Source organism: Thermobia domestica, chromosome 6, assembly GCF_964235325.1.
Source record: "Thermobia domestica chromosome 6, izTheDome1.hap1.1, whole genome shotgun sequence".
Taxonomy (NCBI): Eukaryota; Metazoa; Arthropoda; class Insecta; order Zygentoma; family Lepismatidae; genus Thermobia; species Thermobia domestica.
The window spans coordinates 99,629,107-99,655,417 of NC_137459.1; the positions used below are offsets into that span (position 1 = coordinate 99,629,107).

General features: G+C 36.5%; 1 protein-coding gene across 4 annotated transcripts in view; it reads left to right on the forward strand.

Moving 5' to 3' along the window:
* The window catches only part of LOC145688127 (serine/threonine-protein kinase ATR-like), a 381,701-nt gene that overhangs the window by 64,341 nt on the left and 291,049 nt on the right, over window positions 1-26,311 (forward strand). For all 4 annotated transcript variants that reach the window (XM_081761899.1, XM_081761900.1, XM_081761902.1 and 1 more), the window contains 2 exons: window positions 16,852-17,016; window positions 25,003-25,228. In XM_081761899.1, the coding sequence (XP_081618025.1) occupies window positions 16,852-17,016; window positions 25,003-25,228 (391 nt within the window). The remainder of the gene's footprint in view (window positions 1-16,851; window positions 17,017-25,002; window positions 25,229-26,311) is intronic.

Sequence of the window (26,311 nt, forward strand, 5' to 3'; positions counted from 1 at the left end):
AAAAAATGTTTCCTTGTTAGTGTTTGTTATCTGAAGTTGTTTAGAGTCGGTTTGTGGTGTTGGGATCACGTGTACAACCTTGCACCCCCGTGGCGTAAATAAAAAATAAGCCACTGGATTATATTTTTGTTTGTTTGTTTGTTTGAATTTGCACATTGGTTGCGGTATACATTGGGGAGAAGCGCTAGAACACTGAGCACAAAAAACAAAAAAAGCACTAAAGCGTTTTTCACAGTCCTTTGCACCTTTCAAAAACAAACCGCGTAACTTGATGTTGTATCACTGAAAAGGAAATTGTTTCGTCTGTTTCCCGCAATATTTCTGCTGCAGCACTTGAATGAATTTCTGCTACTGCGGTGTACATTACTCGTCTCACTCTCACACCATTGCCGTGATATAAGGCAAAATACCCAATACTATATAATCCCTCTCCTTTAACAGCAACTGAACATTGTTATTTTTCTCCAAACTGTAATTATAGATGAAATTACAATGAGTTATGTCAAATTTTCAACTGAATGAATAAGAGATGGTGCTGGTATGTAACAGCAAGCATATTTATCATTATGGGAGATTATTTGTTTTTCATCAATTACCTAAATCATTAAGCATATCCATGAAAACCAGATGGTACTTTTCCTCCTTAAGTTCAATTTGTTGATGTGCTTTCTTACATTGTATAGCATGCGAATGTACAAATACTAACTTCAGTACTACAAAGTAAGTAAATAAATATTCTATGAGAACATGAAAATTAGCTATTATAGGTCTTAATTTTCCTCAAGTGAATTGAACAACGTTGATATCGTTTGATAAAGTATTTGCTTTTCTTCTGCACTTAGGGGTTTTCCTTGTTTATGTTTAACAGAATAACTCCGAGCAGCAGGTAACCTGCTGGCTTCCTTGGACGACATCTTTAAATTGTGACGCGCACTTCGTGTGTTTTGTGATTTGTTGTAATAGTTTTCTCTTACAAATTCGATTTTGGTTCAAGATTTCGATCCCATATAGATACATACTTTGAGTCGAAACCTAAATGTTCTTACTGTGCCTTAACAATACATTAATTACCATAATACATTGCATTTGTTATGTACTATTTGCTCATGGAAGAATAAACTGTTATTAGTCTCATTTTCAATGTTGCTAACTCATAGTTATTTTTCAGTTTTTCACAGAGTGGTTGTCAAACAGTTGTCATTTCATGAAAATGGGCTAACTAAATGAAAAAGAGAAATCAAGTGAACTCGCTGTTCTTATAGTATTTTAGATCTTCGTTTGACCTTTCAATAGAGATGAGGAAATTGTCATTAGAAAAGAAAAAAATGAGAGAGAGAGAGACAGAGAGTGAGAGTGAGGGGGATAGAGAGAAGTTAAAGAGGATAAAACCTGTTTTAGTGATTCATTACGAAGTAATATGAGGCTAATTTTTTCAGTTATAATTTGTGACCATTTAAAAGATGCAAAAACCGAGTATTCGGTGCCAGAAATGAAATAATGTAGACAGAAATCTTCAACATTTAAGAATTTTTATAATATTGGATAGGAATGTTCATAACATTTGAGTCTTATTTTTTTCTGGCTGCAGTGAAATTAAGCGGAGGTACTATGTACATGTTAAATAATGTGTCTTTATTCCTATGTAGAATCTAAAAAGTTTCTTGGAATTTGTTGAATAAGATGTCGATAGAGTCTTCATACTCTCATGACTGATATTAGTTTATGGCGTAACTTTTCTGTTAGATATCAAATGAAAGGATAAGTCATGATTATTCAAAATATGTTTTATAGGTATTTTATTACATATAACAAAGGAAATAAAATAATAAGTTCTCTATTCAATAAATAACTAAACTCAGTAGTTTTCAAGTTCTTGCAGAATCAACAATTGCTTGTTCCAAACACTCGCTCGCCTATAATGGAAACGTACAAGGAGCTTAATTTTGAAATGAAATGAAATTAAATTTTTCGAGTTTTACGTCCCACGATAATGCAGGTTAGGCTAAAGGAGGCGGTGATGATGAAAACCTGAATGAAATGTTGGAATGAAGAAAGTGGGAGGAAACTGAAGGATCCAGAGGAAACCCACACACACGGTGTTTGTCTACCACAAGGTTCACTTGGCGCGAACTGGGATCGAACCAGGAACCCCATGTGCCAGAGGTGAACGCTCTACCACTGAGCCACCGCGGCCCCCCAAGAGCTCAATTTTGAATAGAAGTCGTGAGTACAACTGCACATGTTTTTTTAGATCTGATAATTAACTCCTTTGTGGCTATATGATCCGCGTACTCGTCGGGCGGGAGACCCGCGTTCGATTTCCGGAGGAAATTCATGTAGTTCGGATCACTCGTTCTGCTGTAGGTCCAAATCTTATAGAACCTTGTTGTTGAAGGGGACGATAAACTTTAATCCATCCATCCAACCATAGATCTGCTAGAAGGAACACTAAGTCATCATGTAGTAGTGGCTCTGAATCCTAACATTTTAGGTAGATTCTCAGCTAGAGGAAACGTTAAGAGTGGGGATAGTAAGTTTTAGTTGTAATTTACACTGCTAGAAGAAATTCAACTTTCTGTGCTTCTTCCTCCTGATGCGTGTCTGCGTTTACATAGTAGTTCAAATATTCAGGAGAGCAGTGCGTACGCCACTGCAAACGAGAGAAAATGATTCCTGATTCTCATATCACAAACCCATGCCATTTTATTTTTAATCTCATTGTTTTCCCCCCTTCAGTTTGTTTATTCATTTCTTAGTACAAATTTGCATATAACATTTTTTGTTTAATTAGTTGGCAACATTTCTGCACTGCAGTCTGCATTGTTTACAAGGGGTGCAAAGCTTCGTGAAAATCAGATTAGTCACTTATGCAACATTGAACGTAACACGTTCACCAAAAAATGTGTCAAAATAAAGTTTAGAATAGAAACGATCAACAGTTTGTCCTCTGTCCTAAGCAGGATTAAGAGAATATAGTACATCATCTCCCTTAGAGGAGAGTCTGCCGAAGCTTTGGCGTTTTCAGCTAATATTTATACATTAGGTTATTGATAATAATGGCCGTAGTATATTGTGGCGAGGTTTGGATGTCATTTGGAGATGTTATACGAAATAAGTCCATTGAAATGGGTCTAGAGGTCTCGATGGTAGGCTTAAGTCTTATTGTAGTCGGATCCTGAGATGTTTATATAGAATTAAAATAAAAGCACTAATAAGATTGTTAAAGTCACTGGTATAATTAATGTATTTATACTGGAAGAAAATTTGTCAAATGATGAGCCTGAGTTTCTGGACATCCTGAATATAATTTATAGGACATTATGTCATTGACGATCATATATGTCGCAGAAAGTAAGCGAATAGGCGTTGTTGCTGCCTTTGTGTAGAGCATTAACTTGATGTGGGGGAAAGAAACAGGAAAAACTAAGGTTTCAATTTTATTCGTTGAATGGAATTGTACTTATGCAGACAATCTGAATGACAGATAATAGTGAGGCGTGGAAAAGAGGCGTATGGCCTCAGTGTAACTTTATTGGCGATGCCCCTGATCCGTGTTTCAAATGGTATCAACTTGCAATTTGAAGGTAAATCTTTTCGAGACCATAGCGACAAAGATGACCGTTTGTCAATAATCACTGGTAGATTGTTTGAATTAACCTTGACGCCAAGCAGTAATTCGTTTTCTTTCGTATCTAAATTGACGTGCTCTCTTTGGTTGCTGTAGGTCGCTTCAGTAAAAACATTTTCCTACATACAGTGTGAACTTTCTGTTGCTAAACGTGTATCCTGATCGCTGAAACGTGTATCCGTGTTGGTCGTTGATGTTCTTTGACGGTTGCTCCTGCTGTGTGGTCCGCGCTAATTGTTCTTAAATTGCCCGTTTGGCTTGACTATGCCTTGCGAGCCCTCCTGTGCATTTCTAGGGTTGGAATTTTGAGGGTTTGTTCAACAGGAAGTGGCACCATGATCCCATGTGTAACATAGAGCATATACAGATATCTTATCGCCCCTCCTAAAGTTTTTATGCTACTTATCTTTCTGATTTCCAGTATTTTTCGTGCTGTTCCTTTGTTGCCGATTTCTTCCTCTATTGTACCTAAAATTATTCTTCATAGCATTTTGTGCCACCATTAATGAAAGTTTGTCCGTTTGATCTGCTAACTTGGTTAGATCCGGTATGAGGATGATGTTAGAGTGGATTTTGATTTGAAATTTCAGATACTTGTGGTTAACTGAAAGTTGACTGTGGGGGATACGTTCTGCAATGGCGGTGAAGAGGGTAAATGTTGTGAGTATTGAGTTTGCGAAAAATTAGGTATAGGGTGTGGGGTTATGCACAGTAGAAATGGACTATTGCTTGCGGGTTGGTATTGAAGAGTTAGGTTATTAAGTCCGCTTAAAGGAAATGCTGAAGGCGGTGGGGTTGACCTAGAATGAATGAATCTCCTGTGATAATTCCACGTAGTCCTTCTTCATTGGGTTTTTGGCCGCTTCTAGAGAATGTAGACGCTCTTCGTAGCTGCTGTACTGTGTGAAAGGTTCCAAGAGCTATTTTCTGTAAGACGTTTTATTGTAATCCTAATGATAGAAAATGAATTTTTTGCTCCTCCGTGGCCCCTGACATGAGTTGTCGAATTGCTCTTAATTTCCTCAGAAAATATGCTTCGGTCGGTTCATTTTCGCTCTGTTGAAATTTGAAATTTTCCAATTCTGCTTTATAAGCTGATAGCTTTGGACGGCATATTGAAATTAATTTTTGCTTTAGTTGCTCGTAAGTGATGCTGTTAAATTGATTTGGCTTTCTAATTGCAATACCAAATCAAGAGCTACATCCTGCAAGTACATTGATAAAGTTTCCTTTTTCGGGTGACCAAGATTGGAGTATGGCCAAATGATCAAATATAATGAAAAAATGATCTGAATCGTCTGTAATATGACCGGTATACCTTGTTAAATGGGGCATATTAAGAGGTAGTTGGAAGCTTCCCTCTGTCATATTGTCTTCGTTGTCTAAGTACGTATTCTTCCCTGAACGAGTTATCGGCATAAATACATGCCAGCCAAAACGAATTAATTTGTACCATTCTGAAGAAATATTATACTAATGCAGCAATGTTTTCTTGACAACGCGATCTCTATAATACAGTTTCTTATTATATACACTAATATACACTTAGCCCACTGATGCACTGATATTGGTAGTGATACATGCGTGTGAGAAAAGTCTGGTTTCATTGTTAAAAATAGCGTCCCGTAGGAAAGTCCTAATGAAATGTCTGACGGATAGACGCCGACGCTTCTACCATGTAAAATTCTGTCTTTTAGGGTAGAGCAAAATGATACACAGGAATTTTTTGGACTTTCCCAATCACGTTTTATTATAAAAATTCTTCTTACAATAGTAATAAATAAGGAACAGATAAAATATAAGGAACTCTAGATGGCTTTGTGGTTTGCTGATGAATTTGTTTGAGCCCAATGACCAAACATCTTTGGGCGAGAGAAACCAAGGTGTAGGTAGGTACCCCTCAGAGACCAGCCGTCCTAGAGAAGGGGAAGAAAACCCAGAGACCAAGAGCGTCTTAGGGAGTGGTGAAGTCTTCGTAGATACCAGATGTCTTAGCAAAAGGAGCTCTTAGAGACCAGGAGTCCTAGAGAGTGGTAAAGATGATCAATCGGTCGAGATTTATATCTTTTGCGGTGCTCTGGCTCCTTTTGTCCAGAAATGTTGTTGACTTCATTAATCGTCGTTGCTTGACTATCGTTGACGGTGGTTGATGTCGTCTTCGTGGTTGTCGTCTGGAGTTGTTTACAGTTCTAAGTATTCCTAGGATTGTCCTCTCATCTGCACCTAAGTATTCCTAGTTTTATTTATTTATTTATTTATTTAATCACGATTGGGTTTCCAGTTAAAATTTTGCAAGTTCCTACTTTCTTTCACTCTGTTTACATCACTTGGCCACCTGAGCTTCCTAGACTTGATGTTCCTAACAATGGTAAATGGTATAAACTATTCAGTTCCTCGTTATGAAGTTTACACCATCTCCATTCCCATCCCTCTTGAGTCCAAATATTCGCCTCAAGATTTTATTCTCATATACTTTCAGCCTGCGTTTTTCCTTCCAAATAAGCGGGCATCTTTCACAACCATACATCAAAACAGGTATAATTATCATTTTATGTATTTTAAGTTTCAAATTCTTCGACAGAATTCGCGAAGACAAAATATTTTGAAAATTAATATCATGCATTCCCTGCTTTTAGTCGACTTTTTAAATTTCTTTTCGGATATGGTTTTGGCCTGCTAATATTGATCTTAGATATTTTATAGTATCCACTTTCTTGAAAGTATTATTTGTTATTTTAATGCTTCCATAATTTGTAGCAAGGACTAGGATCAAGGCGAACAGGCGTTTGTTCCTACGGGCGTTTAATAAAACCTCTGCATTTCCTTCTATATACCTCACATCGTCCACTATCAGATTTATATCATCATCATGCGCCATAACCTGGTGAATACCACTCCTGGTTTAGATTCCACCTTAAAACTGTAGGTCCACGTCTCATATAGCCCAGGTGCTGGAAAGGGACGCTTAACTTCAATAAAAAGCAAACCTATCAAATTGCAATAGTGTATTTTGTGGGTAGATGAGACCCACATGAGTTGAGCCCGGGTTAAAAAGCTGCACGAGCAAACATTTTACTTTTGGATCAGAAGATTCAATATATTTCCGGCAAAAATTTTCTTGTATGCCTTATCTCGAGAACTACATATAGTGTAGCAAAACCCAAGCTATCACTTAACTCAGCATGATGTGCTTATTCCGTAAAAAAAAATACGAAAACTCGATTTAGAGGCTGTTAAAAAAATTGTGGCCACTGTTCCAAGAAATTCAATATACTTAATTCAAGCAAACATTTTCTTGTACGCGCCCCATATTTTGAGAACTACATATAGTGTAGCCAAACCAAAACTAATAATTTACTAAATTTGATGTGCTTATTCCGTATATATATATATATATATATATATATATATAAACTCGATTTAGGTGCGTTCAAAAATTTTGTGGCCCCTGATCCAAAAAAAATCAATGTATTTAATTCAAATATTTTCTAGTACGCCTTATATCTGGAGAACTACATTATAGCGTAGCTAAACCCAAACTATCACTTAACTCCGTATGATGTGCTTATTCCGTAAAAAATCCGAAAACTCGATTTTAGAGACCGTTCCAAACTTTTGTGGCACCTGATGCAAAAACTTATTCTTGGCCAAGATCGCAGTCTTTTGATCCATTTTTTGTATCATTCATAAAATTCGTGTTTGTATTTTTTATTTTATGTATTTATTTATTTATTATTTTATTTTGTCTCTGATGGTGAAGATCCGTTTCTGAGCAAATGGCTGACGTGTTGAGACGTGGGCTTTTTAATGACATGAACCCATACCGCTTATTCCCGTGCTCAATTTAAATTACCTATTACTTCAGCATAAAGTTATGCTCTGTGTTTGGAGGATTGCTCGGTGTGTTACTCATCACGAACTGCTATTGCTTAGTAGATTGTCAGCGTAACTACATGTAGCAATTGGAACAGGCAAATGAAAAATTGAAAGCCGTTGAGGTTGTGATTGTGAATCGCATATGTATTCTTCTGCTTTACGAGGACACGATGTCATTTATTCTTAACTAGCAGCGTTCACCCCGCTTCGCTGCGGTCACCCCGGAACGCAATAAACTTTGTTACTTAGATAATTTTTACTTTTTCGCTTTCAAGTGATATGATAAAAAACATAGAAGATTGCAGTAAATGTTAACATTATATCGCCTGTCATTTATGTTAACCCGCCCCGCTTCGCTGCGGTCACCCCGGAACGCAATAAACTTTGTTACTTAGATAATTTTTACTTTTTCGCTTTCAAGTGATATGATAAAAACCATAGTAGATTGCACTAATGTTAACATTATATCGCCTGTCATTTATGTTAACCCGCCGAGTGACACGGTCATGCGGGTTGCATATAAATACGTTTATTTTTACCTATGATGAACTAACAAAGGATTTGTACGTTATGGACACTTGAATGGTCAATTATCTCAAGACACTGGTAATTGAAAATTAAAGTGATATGATAAAAACCATCTAGGGTCCAAATCCTAATAACCCCCCAAAAATGAAAGAAATTGGTTCAGCCGTATTAGCGTGATGAGGGAACAAAGGATTTGTACGTTCTCTTTTATATATAAGATGTCACCTGTGACAACATTATCCAAATTGGTTGGGAAACTCTAATGCATCTTGCACTCTTCCCAGCAATGCACCATCGACTAACATTTGGTCCATTTGTAGGAACAATGTTTTGATCCTTTAGCGAGGTGACCTACGCACTGGACGATTTCTGTAGTTATGTTCATTGAGTGCGGCCTCCGTGGAATCTATAGTCTGAAACATAAATGTTTTTATTTTTCTTTGAGTTAAATTGCAAGACTCAGTAGGAATCTGAAAGTATTGTTTAAATTATAAATAAATAACTATTTGACAGTTTTTACGGTCTCGATACTTTCAACTCTAAGGCGTTTATTCTAAACCCCTTATGAAAAATCCGATAGATTAAAAGAGTTCTTCAGAATCTTGGGTCAGTAGCAAATTTGAGATCAAGACAGTATAATCTTACCAAAATTATTTTTAAAAATTACGTTGAAATGGTACCTGAATTAAGAGTATTAGGTCAAGAAAGTCAGCAAACAAAGACTTGGAAGTTTGAGTAGTGAAAATACTAGACAGGTCATCTCCCTTGCATTCGCTATTGGAGGTCTAGAAAGACGGAGAGTTCCCACACAAAGAACTAGAAGGTCACAAGAAACATCTGCCTTCAAAAATTTCCTTGTAGTTTGATTTAATTGTTTCGTTGCTAGTGATTGTAAATAAATGCTTGTCTTGATGTCGGCTTTTTAGCAACAAAGGGCAAATCGGAGCAAACAATGAACTAACTGGATTCTGTTGACAGTTACTTGAAAACAAGCAAAATCCTTGTAGAAACTGCATGTAGACATAATTCATGTAGTACAAATAAAAATTTTTTACAAACTGTTTGTTACCGTTTGTGAGTGCAATTGAATTTTGATATGGGGAAAACATAATTTCAAAGCACTTTAAAAAAGAGGCGACTGCCAAATTTTCCATACACTTTTATTGGAAAACGAACTTAAATCAACTGGAAGTATTAGCATTCTATGGAAGCACCTTCGACCTTTGCATCCAACAATATTAACTGAGCCACAATTTATTCTTACCGTCGAAGATGAAGTTCTACATAGAATATTTATTGAGGAATACGGAATAGGAGGAAATTAGGGAAATGTCATGGTGAGTCAGTATTGTAATGATAGCTTATCGTGTCACCAGTGCTTAATATGGAAATTCTGAACTTCCGGTACATATTGAAGAGAACTTTTTCATCTATTCGTTCGTTCTTCAAAACAATCCTTTACATACATAATTATTATTCATATGACAGAAGTAATTTCCTCAAATTTCAGAAAAAGGTATTGCTGAAGTGAGGGTCTCAGTGTTAAATTTGAGAGTTGTATAAACTAGGAAGATCGAATACACCTCTTCACTTGCGCAAAAATTCACTCGAATGTGTCATTTAATACAGGCAAAGATCAAGAGAGTTTTGAATCTTGCATGTTTGAAATTAGTATACGATATCTTATACTCAATGATTTGACATTCCATCAGGGTTAATTCTTTAAATTTACTCTATAATACATGAGATTGGGTCCTTATGAGAAACATCTGGATTCAGTACAGAGAAGAAAGATGATTGTAGAAGAAAAAGAAAGCCGTATGGTAGTTTCTGGGAGAGAAATAATGAAATAGAATTACTATAAACGAACTCATAGCTTGTTCCTCTCCTCGTAGGAATTATGGCAGAGCACTCCGCCCCAGTAACAGTGGTATAGGTTTGCCAATGAGACGAGAGGAGAAATAAGGTTTTATCGTCTCGTCTCGATTCTCGAAGAGTTCTTTCTCGCCACGTCTCAATTCTTGGAAAGTTTATCTAGCCTTGTTTCGAAAATCCCCGCGTCTCATTTTGTAAATTCATGTAGACTTTTTATGCTCTGATTTTTGGTTAATTCCATCTGAAAGTTACCAGAGTTCTTCCGTGTCACGAGAAGTCCACGAAAAGGCGTGATATAACAATATTTAAACTATATTTATTGTTTAAGTATATTAAGTAATGACCTGCGTATATTTAAATGCTGACAAGTGCTCTTCATTATGTTCGTACAATCTGTCAATTTTATGATGTGAATCGTGTAACACTTGACAGTATTTGAGACCTAAGTCTTGGATAAACTGTTATCCACAAGACTCGCGTAATTTCTCGCCTTATGGGACACTAAATACCAAAAAATCATGGTTAGTACATATTTTTAGCTTCTAGTATTATTTTGAACAGGAATTTACTCTATATGCTTTGCTTTGCAATGTCAATTTTAACGCAAGAAAAATATGTCAGTTAAAGGTTTATTTTCAAATTTGTAATTTTTTTTTTTTTTTTAAATTTGAACACCTTCGAGGTGTTCAGCCCTTGGTTTCGAATACCCGATTCCCAGTTCTGGAGCTGGGCACCCATTTCTCTGTTCTGGAATTGGGTACCTGATTCTGGGACCTGAATCTGGGCACGTGATACTCGGTTCTGGAACCTCGTACCCAACTTTTGATTCTGGATCCAGATACCCGGTTCTCAATGAATCCAGAGCTGGGTAACCAAGATCTGAAATTTTGTGGCCATTTATAGTTGACTGATTATTCAATGAAACTACTTTACTGTTATTTATTAGAAGATGAGAGTGACCATAATAGTTACATAGTATAATCTTATGGATCCGCAGATAAAAGACACTTTATCATGCATCTACCGAGTGAACGTAGGTAAACGTTTGACGTTCGCGCTTCACAATCAGGAATCAATGGACACTGGATCCTGATCCTGGGGCCAGCCATTCTAAGATTTTTTTTTTTTTTTTTTTTTTTTCAAAATTTCTTCCATGTTTTATTATGAAATACAGTATGAAATAACTTCACGGCTTGTCAGTGTCTCCGAAAACCTAAAAGACTATAAAGTCTAATACTGAATTACTCATTGCATTCATGATAACGCTTATAGATACTTAAATACATCTGAATATATTTTAAATTAAATTATACTCTGGATGCATGTTCTTCGTATATTCATTGCATCATAACTCTATTGTTTATTGGTGCTGCCCATGTAGATTTCCAGGCTAGCTGAGATACACGGGAAGAGTAAGGTTTATACAGGTTTTCAAAATAAAGAAATGAGTGAAGTAAATAACAAACAGCAACACCTTTAGAGTTGCCATCCCCATGCCCTCGTTGAAAGTAAATACGTGAGTGAAATAAATTTCAAAGAGCAACGCCTTCTTTGAAAATAAAATAATGTGTGAAATAAATATCGCAGACCAGCGTCTTTGACGTTGCCGTCCCTGTCGATTCCCAGGCTAATTAACATGCATCAGAAGGATCAAGTTAAACTTTTTTGGAGTCACCATTCCCGTGCCTTCGTTGAAAATAAATAAATAGTGAAATAGCAATGGTAATGCTGAGCGAAGTGAATAATGAAGAGCAATACCGGCTCTTGATGATTCCTGGGAAACGTCTTCGGCGTTTCCGCCCCTGACAAAAATAAAGAATTGAGTGAAATAAACAAATAAATCTGGAGCTGAGAGGTAAACTATGCCAAGTCACTTTTTGGCTGAAACTGAGTTATATTTTTTCATACATTAGTACAGGGACACTAGGAAAGTTTTGAAATGTGGACAACTGGAACACAGGAAGTGAACAATTCTTCCATCAATAAACAATCGACGCAATTCAACAAAATATTGTCTTGAAAACACTTTTTCGCTTTTCCTGTGAAATTAATATTTTATGACTTTTACTACTTTACTTCTCAGCCCCAGAAATAATGCTGAGCAACGTCTGACATTGTTCCCTTTCGATTCTTAACTGTTGTATATTTAATTCTAAATGCAAAGCACACTTACTTCACAACCTGTGGCAAAAGCTGAACTATCTCTGGACCGCGAGAGGGGGCAGTCCCAAACCTATTCAAGGTAAGGGTCTTAGATTGATGATTGGCGGGTGGGTATGTAAAGTGCGTTAAATCAAAAATTAGTGTTTTAGAGAAATCGCATTTGAAAGTCCAGACATAAATTCAAAATCCGGTTTTGGGAAAATGATTAGTTGTTGTAGCTCTTCATGTTAATAAGACTGTTTTTTGGATTTATGTCTGAAACCCAAATCCGGATTTTTGGACTTATATTTGAACTTTCAAATGTGACTTCTCTAGAGCACTAACTTTTGACTTAACGCACTTTACACACCCACCCGCCTATTAATCTGAGCGTTATGATAGTGTAAAAACTCGTAGAGAGCAGAATCCAGATGGGAGAAATTCTAAACAAAATTAGGAGTGAATGGTGGCCAATCATCACTTGTAAAATCACAGCTTTAGTCAAATTCAGGTCTACATTAAAAATACCTGTCAAGGTAGTCTTCAAAGTAAAGGGTTTTGCTGTTGGTGGAACTAATGACTCATTGAGAAGATTTACCTCGGCACCAGTGTCAATTAGAATGTGATGCGTTGTATTATCAATCTTCCATATAGTGATGGGTAACTATCTGTGAAGTTCCTTTAGGGTGGTTATAGTCGCGTTGCTATCCTCGTATACAGTTGCTGTCCCATACCGACACACCGCGAGTGGTGGAGGATGTCATCAAACTCAGTATGGGGGCTTATTTATGGCTTGTCGAAAGAAAGTGGGTGACAGACTGTAGTAGCCATATTTTCCTTTTTGTGTTATTTCTAGTTTTTTTTAAAGCATTACATTAAAACATAATAGTTAAAAATGTTGTATACGAGGAAACTTGCGAAACTGCTAATATATATATATATATATATATATATATATATATATATATATATATGAAAAAGTGGTTAGCAAGGGATAATAATAATTATTGTTACCATTATTTAAGTATTACCTTTGTCCTACAGATTGCCTGAGTAGGTTTTAAATGAGCGCATATGATTTTTTTTTTTTTTTTTTTTTAAATTAACTACTGAATCCATAATGACTTTAAGAAACAAGCACTTGAAATTGTGCAGATCAGGAAATAACCCTTCCTAATTATGACAAAAACACAATAACATGAATTTACGCAGATGTTCGTTTCTAATTCATATTCCAGGCAAATGATACTGGCATTTTCTTTATGTTCTATTTTTTGCACTAGTCCCTCGAGTTTTTCCTAGTGTTGCTTTAATTCTACGTCTTTCTTATACAGCTAATTATTATTGTTAGGATATATAATATTAGACTAATGCTGCCCCCGAAATGATAGGTATCTCGTAAATTCGAGATGAGATTAGAAAAATGACAATTCTCGTTTCATTTTCGAGACGAGACGACAAATTTCACGAGTTTGGCGGGCAACTCTAGTTTAATTTTTTATTAAAGATATGCGAGTCATTACACAATATACTCCAATGATAAATATGGTTTGAATGTTACGTCATTCCCTTCATGAACGTCTCGTTATGCTGAAGGATTCTGATAACTTCTGGATCAAATTAAGACAAGCGAATTTTGAAACTACGGAAGACTTGCAAAGCATTTGAATACAATACTCAATCCTGAGTCTATATATATCCTTTTCTGCATCCATTTTCCCCATGTCTGTCTGTCCACATAAGAAAGTCCCCTTTGAGAAATTCCTTGTGTCACTTCCCTACTGCCTTGCTTCTCACACCATTATGTTATTCAGGCATTACTTTCTATAAACTGTGTAGACCCGCTTGCTGTTGCACCTTTCCTTTGTCCGCAATGAGGTGTCACGTCGTTTTGCCGCCATTTGCAACAGCTTGTAACTCGGAAACGACGCCGAATTTAAGAAAATGTCACATAAACGTTTTTGCTTGTTTTCGTGTGAGGTATCACCTCCCAAGCATTGTAAACGACCTTTCTTTACACCCTGTATATATATATATGGCAGGATCCAGGAGTTTCTGAGAGGGGGTGCACCAATAACTACCAGAACATTTGAATTAAATTTCTATTCTGTTTTAATGCCTTTAGGCTTCTGTGGTGTGAATGAGGAATGCTGTTTTGCTTCGTGAATCCTTTTCCTTAAACGGAAGGCTCGGTGGCTTGATATTGGAAAGTTTACTTCTGGTGTGGAGGTACCTGGTTCAATCCCCGTCCAAATAAGCTTGTGGTGGGCAATATCGTGTCCGTGGGTTTTCTCGGGATACTCCCGTTCCCTCCCATTTCTCATTCCACTAATCCTTCCGTTATCATTCACTAGCTTTAATCATCGTCCTCCCTTAGGCTAACGGGCATATTCGTGAGACGTTAAACTGAAATATTTTCTTTTCTTTTCTTTCAACCTTCAGAAAATCGACTTAAACTATTGCTTTTGCAAAACTCTGCTCTCTTTCAAGCCCCAAACGGAAACATAACGGCACAAAGTTTCGAAGGTGTTGCTATTTTCACTTCTAGCTTCCCGTTTTAGATAGTGTATATTTACGTGCACCGGTGCACCCCCTGCCCTATATATATAGGGCCGGATCCAGGACTGTCTGAGGGAGGTGCACCAATAACTACCAAAATAACCAATCACACTGAAACTCTTCAAAGTGATATATGACAATATTCTTTGCCCCTGACAACTCCGGTACATAGAACGGAAGAAGGGGGGGGGGTACATTAAAGAGGGTCGCAAGTGTTATGCAGGAAAAAAAGTTCTTCTTTCCTCTTGGCTTCTGTTTCCTTCCCTACTTGACAAATGCTATATTGTTTTCCTTGGTAAATCAGCTTCCTTCAACCTTTTGAAAATCGACTTAAGCTATTGCTTTTGTAAAGCTCTGCTTTCTTTTAAGCTCCAAACGGAAACATGATGGCAGAAAGTTTCGGACAGTGTTGCTATATTGACTGCTAGAGTCTTGATAGTGTGTATTTACAACGAAGGGGGACGCACGTGCACCTTTGCACCCGTATATCCTATATATACGGGGTGGGCCATTTTAATCAATCCACGGAAATATCTGAAAAATGATAAAACATAGAAGAAATGTTTGAAGTACACGTTATATATTGCTAAGGGGGAAAACCAATTCCGCCAAAAGTACCCCTCTCCACCCCCCGTAAATGGGGGAAACGGGGGGTAACTTTGAAATGTCAAATGGGAACATGGGTCGAGTAATATCTCGTTAGAAAGGTCTTGGAAAACTAAGTAACGCTGTACCAAAAGATGTTTCATATGGAGCACCAGTTTCAAAATGGCCGTCATGATATAGTTCGGAAACTCCAGTATCCGTAGTATGAAAACCATGGAAGGTAAATGAATGGAAAAAAATTGAAATACGTAAATATCGTAGGGCATATCGAATGATGTGATCCCAGCGGCTTCTTGAAGGGGTCTTGTAGGCTAACTTCATAATTTCAATGTCCGACCGGACAACAGTTCGGTCGTACGCTTGACCTACCCAATGTTGTTTGGAAGGTAGACTTCATGGATAGAGAATTGGTACACTGAGTTAATGTGGATGGCCACAGTTACATTTTGATTAACTATTGATCATGTCATATTGTGAGCTTGAGGGACGAAACAGTGTGTACGTATATCCCCGAAATGCTTTCCGAATAACCAGCACGTATTGCATAAAAGTTTCTGTGGCGACGGAGATTAGCAAATTCACACGTCTGTAAGTTCCAGCAACTGCATTATTCGATAACTTCTTTCGTATAACGTTCCTTCTGTTTTCGCATCAAATCTTACTCAGCCATACAGATATGCATTACCATTCAAATAAAATTTCACCTTTTTTTAGTCACTACAGCGTCATCCTTACAAACAAATGTTTCAACCACACCATACCTATTTGTAGCGTAGCCTTAATTTGCGAATTAAAGTAGAGTTCTCATTTGAACTTTCACAGTTACTTTCCACCCCATAATCTGGTCAAATAAGTAGAACATGAATATAATTCCATTGCTGAAGTAATCTGCTTCTCGAATATAATTCCATTGCTGAAGTAATCTGCTTCTCATAAAAGTAATGCGCAGTGCTTTAAAAGAAACATAATTGCAAACACATGCAAGTTATCAAAAATATACACGTTTCTGTAGTGGAACGTAAACAACATTCGCCGTCACACCTATTATAATCACCTTAGCTGTTGCATTTCATCATGCCTTGGAACTACATATGCTGTTCGGCACCATCTATTAGGCTTCGAGGAACCTAGTGGCCAATTTCCAACTTGTTGTTCTCTAATTCCTTAACTTCTATGTGCAAGTGCTGACTACTGATATAGTGGCTACTACTAGCACAATTATTCTAAGTGCCTCTTGCTTCGAAATAAATGTCTTAGAGAATTTCAACAAACTGATCTTTCAATATTAATTCGGAAGAGAGGGAAATGGCATTTCGAGGTCTACCTACGAATGAATGGGAAAAAAGAAAGAAAGAAAAAAAAAACTCCAAGAGATGTTTAAGCTTTGAACAATATTGTATAATTGGGAACAGCTTTCAGTACGTTAAGGAACCATTAAGAAGATAACTAGGCACACTTGACAGGCTTCACATTTATTGTGCAGTTTTAAAGTTTAATGCATTTTATAAATAATTTAATACATACAAGTAGAATTGCTACATGATTGGTTGAAAAAGTCAAAACTAGTTACAACCTCTATGTAATTACTAGACTGCCCTACAAGTGTTAATGTGGTGATTTTTATTTTTCTTTAATAGGTTTTACATGAAGTGTTCCCAGTTCTCCAACGGGGTTCTACAGACACTTGTTTTAGGTTAGTCCTTAATCTCACTGAGATGGCTCAAGAGAGCAAACCGATGAGACTAAAAATTTTACATATGTTTGGAACATGTGCCAGAAAGACTTTCGAAGTGAATTCGTTAGTAAGTACAGTTCTTTTTATTATAATACTATCGTATTTTAACATAATCAACTAGCTGAAATGGTCGTTCTTCACACGGGCAAATTTCGGTTGGCAGGCAACCAGATAATACATATATAAAGAAATAAAGATGGAATCAATATAAAAGAGATGAAGTGTGTTATTATTGATGGCTCAAGAATAAAATTATAAAAAGAACCAGTTGTTTATCGTTGTATCCTGAAAATGATTTAACAGTAACCGATCATTTTCGATAATTTTTATTCAGTCCCTTCCCGCGCTCATCACTAATTACACATGCCAATGGAGGATGAATCTAGGCTTAAACGGCATTTGGAGTGTCTTATTTATCTCAGCGACCCGGGAAACTATGCATTGGATACTAATATTGGCATAGGATAGATTCCACTGACTTACCAACAATAATCAGCGTTCTAGAAGTTGTTCGTCAAACAAATTTTTGTGTGTCACCTCTTTTGTCCCTAGTCGAAAATGTGCTAGAAACATAAGATAGTCTAGGGTTCACTCATATAGTTACCTGAAAATCATCAAAAGCTGCCCAGCGGTCCAGGAGGAGTTAATGGGCAAATGTCGTCATATTCAGTTTTATTTACTACCTGAAATGCCCGTTCTTCGCACGGAGAAATAAAGATTTATTTAAATATTTGCAAGTTACGAATTGAGTGAATTAAATAGAAAGAAAAACAAAGAGCAAAGCCTTCGGCCTTCCCACTGGCAATATGAATGAAGTAAATAAATAAGATAACCCGTCCAGCTTACGTGCTTCTTCTTGCCTAAACTTAAGCTTAAATGTCATCTCATACTGGCCTTCTGAAATTTCTTTTTGACAAATCAATATATACATATATATGTATGTCAAATAATTGCAAAGAAAATCACTAATTATATATATATATATATATATATATATATATATATATATATATATATATATATATTCGAAAATGTCAATCTCAAATTTTATATATATATATATAAACAGTTTGTCAGTACCATACACTGCTACATTCCCCGAAAAGGACTTTCGACTTTTGAGTTAACAGATTTTATCTTTCGTAGCCAATGTCTTTATTGCAGTGTTTTTGTTCTTTGACTCAGAAACTCTAATCCCAAAAATTATGAGAATTGTACAGGATTTGTATCTCCAAGGGTACTATGTATTCTGAAAAGGAGAACACGCCACTTTCGTTCAGGAATTTTTCGTAACGGTTGGGTAAAAAATCCACTCGAAGTAATGTCCTTAATATGCTAGAAAAAAAACTATAAATTAAACAAAGTTGGAACTGGTGAATTTTTTAAAATTATTTTTCTGGATTTTCTTTATATAGAATCTTCCAAATCATGAAAGGTCTTCTGGAGCCTCAAGATTGTTCCAGAACGTAACAAAACTTTTTAGAACATACTGGAACTATCCAAATAATCCAGAATGTAACAGAACCTGCCAGAACATTCTGGAACTATCCAGATAATTCTGTGTGTTCGGCCCAGCATATAAAAACGAGGATGCATTAATTCATAGTTCAGTTGTCAGCAGACAAAGAGAGCAGTTCACCAAATTTATGGTTGAACAGTACCTGTCAGCTTTCGTAAGGATCCTGCTGATTGATACAGGGTGTTCTGTGGAAAGGACTGATTTCGAAATGTTTGATTTGAGAGAACATCAACAATGACCGAAACTGAACAAGAATTCTCCCATGGTGTGGATGATGAAGATCTTTTATATTCAGGAGGATTACATTCCTTGAATCAGTTAGCTTTAGAGATTAGTGTTAGTCCTATAAAAGAACATAATCAGTGAAGTAAAGTCTTCAGATGTATGCATCAAGAAAGAACAGGGAAATACTGCAATTCTGGGTGAGTACACAAAGTCAAAACTGACCAAACTCTTCAAAGTAGAAATTCCATCTTCAGAAGAAAATGAGCCAAAAGAAGCTTGAGCAACTTGCCGGAAATTTATATCGAAGATAAGTTCAGCTGTTGAATCGTATGCATCTTAAAATGAAGTGGTGCAAGCTCTAACAATTATCCATTGTTACAAATTCCATCTGCAATAAAGTACATGGTGGATAAAACAACAAATCTGCAAAAGGATTGTTTGGGAAAACCGGATCTCTATTATGGTCATCCTGTAAGTGAAGCACATATCCAAATCGCACGGTCATTTTATCTAGAAAATAAATGGGACTGTTCTCGTCAGCGTATCAACAAGTAATACACTATCCTGCAGGAAAAAAATGACGAGAGTGAAATGATACAGGACCCGCATCACTAAAGAAATATAAGAAGAAACATTTAGTATTTCACATTGGAAGATCAAAATTCTATCCACTACGACCAAAGTGCGTGGTTCCTAGAGATGTCTGTCTGTGTGCATTGTGCCAGTTTTGAACTTTGCGTGGCAACTTTGAAGAACTTGTTTGAAAGCGTGACATAAGACACCTTGGTTGGGCGTGTGATATCGTTAGTAGCAAGTGATGTACAACAAGAGACCTGTTTGGATTAGGTATGTGATGAATGCGCTGGAAAGGAAAGACTAGCCTTAGAGACACTTTGTCTGGAAGACACAGCAGATGACTCTTTTGAGGTTTCATTCGCAACATGGGAGGAAAATAAGCTCATTAAGAGAACTGTTGCCATTGATACCGTCATTGACGAATTTGGAAATGGGCATTGAAAACAGTAACACACCAACATCTGAAAAAATTGCAATAACACGTAGCAGAAGTGAAGGGACTTGTGTAGAGGCTGAACAACTATGTTTAGTGCTTCAACTGTGATTTTTTGAGGACCGGTCTGTGATTCTGTCACAAGAAGTACAAGGATATCACTGGAGTAATGACCAGATTTCAATATTTACTGGAGTCTCACATTATCGAAACAAAACCACAGGTGTTGATTATAGGTGATGATAGAAGGCATGACTCAGCACAAGCATTGTTGGCAATACGCAAAATTCTTTAACAGCTACCATCACAGGAAGAAAATATCACCATTATTTCGGATAGTGCCCCTAGCCACTTCAAAAATCGTTACAAACTTTTTATATTGACGAAGTCACTTATGCCAATGGAGTGGGTATACAGTACTGCTTGTCTGTGATGTGAAGGGGCCTTGATGATCTGGTTGAAGCGCCATGCTACAAAACAGTCTTTCCAGTCCAAATGCAGCTGCAGTTCAGAATGCCTAGGATTTTACAAGAGTGGTAAAATCATACACGTAAATAGCCCTAATCCTGTTACCCAAATCACCGTCTCCTTTAGTCTAACCGGCATAACCGTGGGACGTAACACTCAAAATTTCATTTCATTTTTTTTTTCCTGTTACCCAAAGAGGAAGTTGAAGATTTCTGCCAGCAGAAAATAGAAGAATGTTCGAAGCGCCAACCCTTCAGAAGTCACATGTCTGGAATAACAGTGATGGGCGAACTTATACAGCACCAATTTCAAAGAACAAGAAATTAGAAATTTCATTTGTCCAACCAAGATCTCAGAAACGGCAAAAGAATATTCAGATTCACGACCTACAGAGAGGGATGGTTCTAGCCTATGTGTATAACTGTGACAGATGGCTTTCAGAGGTTATAAATATCAGTTATGAGTTAAAATGAAATCCTCGTAAACTTTATGGTACTACGTGGACGAGCTGCTGGATATAGATTTCCACCTACAAGACAGCAACACCACCAGTGCTCACTTTCAATTCACGATGTTTTAAAATTTGTGGATGCCCGAGTTATTGGTTGAACAAGAAAGCACCACTCAGTGTCAAAGGAAAATAATGATGCAGTTGAACTGCTAATTTCAGTTCTAAGCAGATTTCACTGGTATGCTTTGGAACCTGTAATGTGTTTTGGAAGCTTCAGTATGTTTGTAAGCTGTGTCTGCTACTTACGTTTATACAGAATTAGTTTCATGTTATATAAAACTAGAGGTGGTTTAATGAGATCGAAAAGCAACAAGATATCTTGAACCCTTCCAGAGATAGAGCATTTCAATATTTTGTCAAAATTCACACGTGAGAAATGGTACCAGAGGTGCCATTTTTGGCAGTCTGTGTCTCGGGCGAGTTTTTTGAGAAATCAAAAATATACGGTTTCTTACTTTGTCTGAATTTTAACCTCTGTCAAAATCAGTAATATCTTAGACTATCAAGATAAGATTATTATTATTATTATTATTATTATTATTATTATTATTACTAGCTGAACCTGCGCTCCCTACACAGCACATCATTCGCTTATGAGCATAAATATCCTTCTCATTCCTCACATCTGTACATGTCCCTTTACAGACATAAGTGAAAGAAGTCTTGGAAAAAAATCGGCAAGGCGTATCATAAAGGGGAGATTTTATCAATTATTTTTTCTCAATATCTCGCACCGTTTGCAAGATTTGAGCCTATTTCCGGTTGGAGTTTCTAATTCATGCATGATCAGTGTTTTCTTTCTTCTTGCATGCAGTATGTAATAAGCAAATACATTACACACACAATTAATTATAATGGTAGTTATATATGGTGTTCATTGGGCAAAACACTCCAAAAATAAAGATTCATCTTAGACTGGAGAAATGGTTATCCTTCCTTTTTCATTATTATTTGGCCATGAAACAAACGCCTGAGACACATACAACCCCAATATAAAACAATGTGGTGTTGGAATGTATAACGCATAGGATATTATGCTTTAGTTTTTTTTTTTTTTTTTTTAATTTCAACGCTTCCAGTGTACTCTAAAAATTGTAATAAAAATAATGGCCATGGTTTTTTTTTTTTTTTTTTTTTAAATATTCAATTAGAACTGGACAATTTACGCAAAATTTCCAATCGATCAGTGAAAACGTCATCTTTCTAGAGCCTGTAGTTTCCGAGATCTTATTGTCGAAAGAATTGACCACAAACATATAAACGTCCACAACATATAGTTTAAAAGAGCTCGGAAGATGGAAGCACAATTCACGTGCATTGATTTTAGGGAAGGTTTATTAAAATACAAAGGCTTTGAACAATAATTTTATATCATAAACTTTATGAAAAAGATCTAGTTAACTATTTATTTAAAGTACACTTACTTAAAATGTTTGTCTCTGTTAAACATGAAATCACACATAACCGTAAATGAAAGATTTGAAAGCCAAAAGTATACGTTGGAGCTCAGGCCCTTTTAATTGCTATTGCAGAATTTTAATAGATAGATGATTATTATTATTTGTCTACCTGTGAATTGATCTAGACTATACCTATAGAGTATGTCAGTCGTTAAACTTGAGATTTTATTATATTTACCAAGGTTTTTTTATTTAATTTTACATCGTTTTGTTAATTCTTTTAAGCTAAGAGAGTGGTGTTGCTGGAAAACAGACCAGGGCCACAGGCACTAAATGTTTTACCTTGCGACTACGTGAAAGTATTTCATCAAAGCATACCATGTTAGCTGGAAAACTTTCAATTTATGAATACGGGTATGCGGGTACATCTAATATAAATAAAGAGTTTGTTTGTGTGTTTGTCTTTCTGTCTGTCTGTGTGCGGCCTGGGGACCAGACGAGTGGACCGAGAGTTACCAAATTTTGGTCATGGGTATCTTGGTCCAGGCCCCAGACCAAAACAAAGAGTTTTTTCAAAATTCGAGCCAGGTGGTCTGAAGGGGACGTTTACCGGGAAATGTAAAAGTAGTAGAAAATGACCGATATTAGTGTCGAATTCATAGTTTTCGCTGTTGCTGTGATCAATGGTGAAACTCCGATCGCATTAACTTTCAAATTCACCCTATTCGTCTGCGGGCCGAGGGTCACCGTTGGGAGGGGGATACCGAGACATGTAAAAGTAATCCAAAATTACCGATATTAGTGTCAAATCCATAGTTTTCGCGGTCGCTGAGATCAATGGTGACACTTCCGTTAGCGATGACTTGCAAATTCAGCTACCATTGTATGCAAGCCGGGGATCAGCGGGAGGGTTACCGGGACATCTAAAAATAGCCTAAAATGACCGATATTAGTGTCAAATCCATAGTTTTCGCGGTCGCTGAAATGAATGGGGATACTCCCACAGGCGTTTACTTCCAAATACAGCTCCCATGCAAGGAATGGGCATATTCAGCTAGTATAAAAATAAGTAAAGTTGCTGTGTTCCCTAAATATGCGTTTCCGGAGCTCTAATTTCAGTAGTTTGATGTTTCATGAATAGAAGTATCAATCAGAAACTCGAATAGCAATTAGTCATTGCATTGTTCACTGTTTCGACAAGTAATATTACTTCTTTTAGAATTGCCCCAGATGATGCAGCACAAGATGTTACTTCTATAAGACGTCGCCCATTTAATTCAGATATTTTTTACAGAAAAAATTAAGGGGGAAGCAGACAGTTTCAACCTTAAATGAAGAGGGCTCCATGGATTCCTTGTCTTGAGGAAATAGATTCCAGGATCCCGATATTGGGTAAGGAGGTTCCACCCTTATTGAATATAATGGACCGAGTCGAACTGGGAACGATTGGGTCTCTTCCTTAATTGATAACCGGAAGTGAACACATTTTTCAGTTTATTTTTAGCTTTTTGTAAATTCAGTTTTCTTTTTTTTCTTTTGTTGGTATGATTCCGTAAGCGGTTGATTTACTACATTACTAATAATATTTGCAGAAAATTTTAATATTTCTTACAGTTTTTGTTTTGTGTTTTATCAATGTCATTACCGACGAAGAGAATGGTTCAAGAAAATTTCCAATTGCAAGAAAATTCTATCTACATATGTATATATCTTATATACTGCATATTTCATTTTGTAAACTGTTAAGATTGCTTTCTATATGTCAATAATGTATTTGCTTTGTGGAAACATGAAGATGGTTTGTTGCTCTTGTAAGACTATGCATATTACTCTGTCACAATGGAGGGAATATAAATTTCCTTGTAAGTATAGATCCGAGGGACGTAAGGATCTAGATTCAATTTTTTGAACTTTGTCTGTGGAAGGAAGTCACTCTACTATTGTAAGGAACCAAATGCTTTTTATTCCATGAAAATTGGTAAAGTATTAAAAAAAGTCACAAAGAATTTTCATTGGGAGTTAATTCCCGCCCACACTGTACTTTAAACATATTCTGGTTGGACAGAATCAACAATACTGTAGAAGTGATTTTGAGAATGCTCCTAAAAAGTTTGTTAAAATGATGCTTATACTGTCACATGGCATTACCAGTCTTCAGCATAGATTCTCGATTAACAAAGAGAGTTTGGTTCTGAATGAAAAGGAACGCTCTTTGATGACACTACGGCATATTATTGAAGCAGCGAACGTTGCAGGCGATGTGGGGAAAATCAAATGTAACAAAGGGAATGTTTCGAGCATTCCAAAGTTCACATGCGCGCCATAAAGAGACCCTTGAAAAACAGTGGATCTTGAACGAAAATAAAAATATGGATGAAAAAAGCAGGCTAGAACTGAGGTTTAAAGAAATTTAGGGTAGAATGACAGATCAAATTTAAAATTGTATTACTGGTCTTAATTACCGGTACGAATTGTGGTAAATGTACAGAGTTGTGATGATATGGCTTGTATTAAAATACTCAGAGTTGTTAGTATATACTATTAATTGTTACTGTCAATTGTATCATAACGATAACAAGCTTAATGCAATACTGTTCAATGTAGCTCAGTTTTTATTTCCCTTATATCGGTAAGCTTTGATCTTACGAGAACACAAACAGTAATTCAGTGATGTTCAAAGCATGCCATGACATACAAAACCACTTTTAATATATGATCATATTAATTTTGCTGAAAAATCTGGCAGTATTTGATCGGGAAATATTCGTAAAATGTATGTGGAGAAGTGGAGATTTGGGAATTTCAAAATCATGATCACTGGGCACCCTGTAGTTATTAACCAAAAGTTATAAAAATTATAGCCCTATAATTTTGTGAGTGAGTTCAGCTTTTGACTTGTGCTCTTTTGTTTCTTACGTTAGGCACGAGCCAGTATCGCTTGTTGTGTTCATGCAGTTATATTAGAGGAATATGACACATTGAGAGGGATTGATTGTTCCATGGATGATGCGGTGAATTGCTCAAATATGGTGATAGATTGCCTCCAGATTTTGACATGTGAAGGTAGCGACCTTACGAATCAGGACAAATACCTATATGCGTTTTGCAAATCTTGTGCGTGCCGGGAAGAGTTTGAACATTTCATTGGTAAGTATAGATAAGTCTATTCTTTCTTTCTGTTTTGATAATGCATTAGTAAATTATGTTATTTACTAAGGTAGACAACACTCTCATTCTGGGCAGGCCATAAGAGGCCCAAGGATTGGATTGATATATACTGTATATGACTTTTCACTTTCTAGACATCGGTTCATTCATGACATGACTCATCATCATCACGGCTGACCGTCTTTACTTCCCAGGTTTCCCTAGGTTTTTATCTTACAAAGGCTCGGTGTGTATGAGCCATATTGGAACTAGAGTAAAACGAAAATAAATAAAATAAAATAAAATAAAAATCTCTCGCCCCCACCAGGAATCAAATGCTATCTGCCTTGTCTGTAGGTAGACGTCTTACTAGCAATGCCACTGCGCCTGTATGTTACTTACTATTTATACTTAATTAGTACGTTTATCTCGAATGTATTTTATTCATACCTACAAATGCGGGAACATATAACCAACATTGATTAGAATAGGGGACGAAATTTGAAGTCTGTATTCAGTAGCCAGATCAGGGAGATTGGTCACCATTTTCATTCCGTCCTACAAAGTAAAGGCCATATGGCTATCGCCAAACTAAAATATTTGGTCGTCAATGGCGAACGGAAATTTTGAGCCCTGGATCAGAAAGTAAAATTTATTCATAGGAAATATATATGTGTTTGTTTTGCACGAATGCGACTGGAAATAATGTCTAGTTACGTATTTTACTGTTTTTCAGTATAAAAAACTGCTTTGTGTTTGGTGAAGTGACCTGCTAGTAATTATTACTATTGCAATTAACCTTTCTTTGATTGTTACCAAAGCATATTACAATAATATATTTAATATAGGTTTCACTGAAGTTTCTAGGATTTATTGGGTTGATGCGATTGGAATGTCCGGTTTTACGTCTGATGGGGAAACTACCCTCAGAAAGGCAACAAATAGATGGACAAGGTTACGCATACATCACAATCTCCGAAAATGTTCAGAAAATAGGAGTTGACAGCCTATTGACACGAGGCAGCGTATTGAGCAAGGTTGCGTAAAAGTACATCATGGAAAGCACACAATTGCTAGTGATTT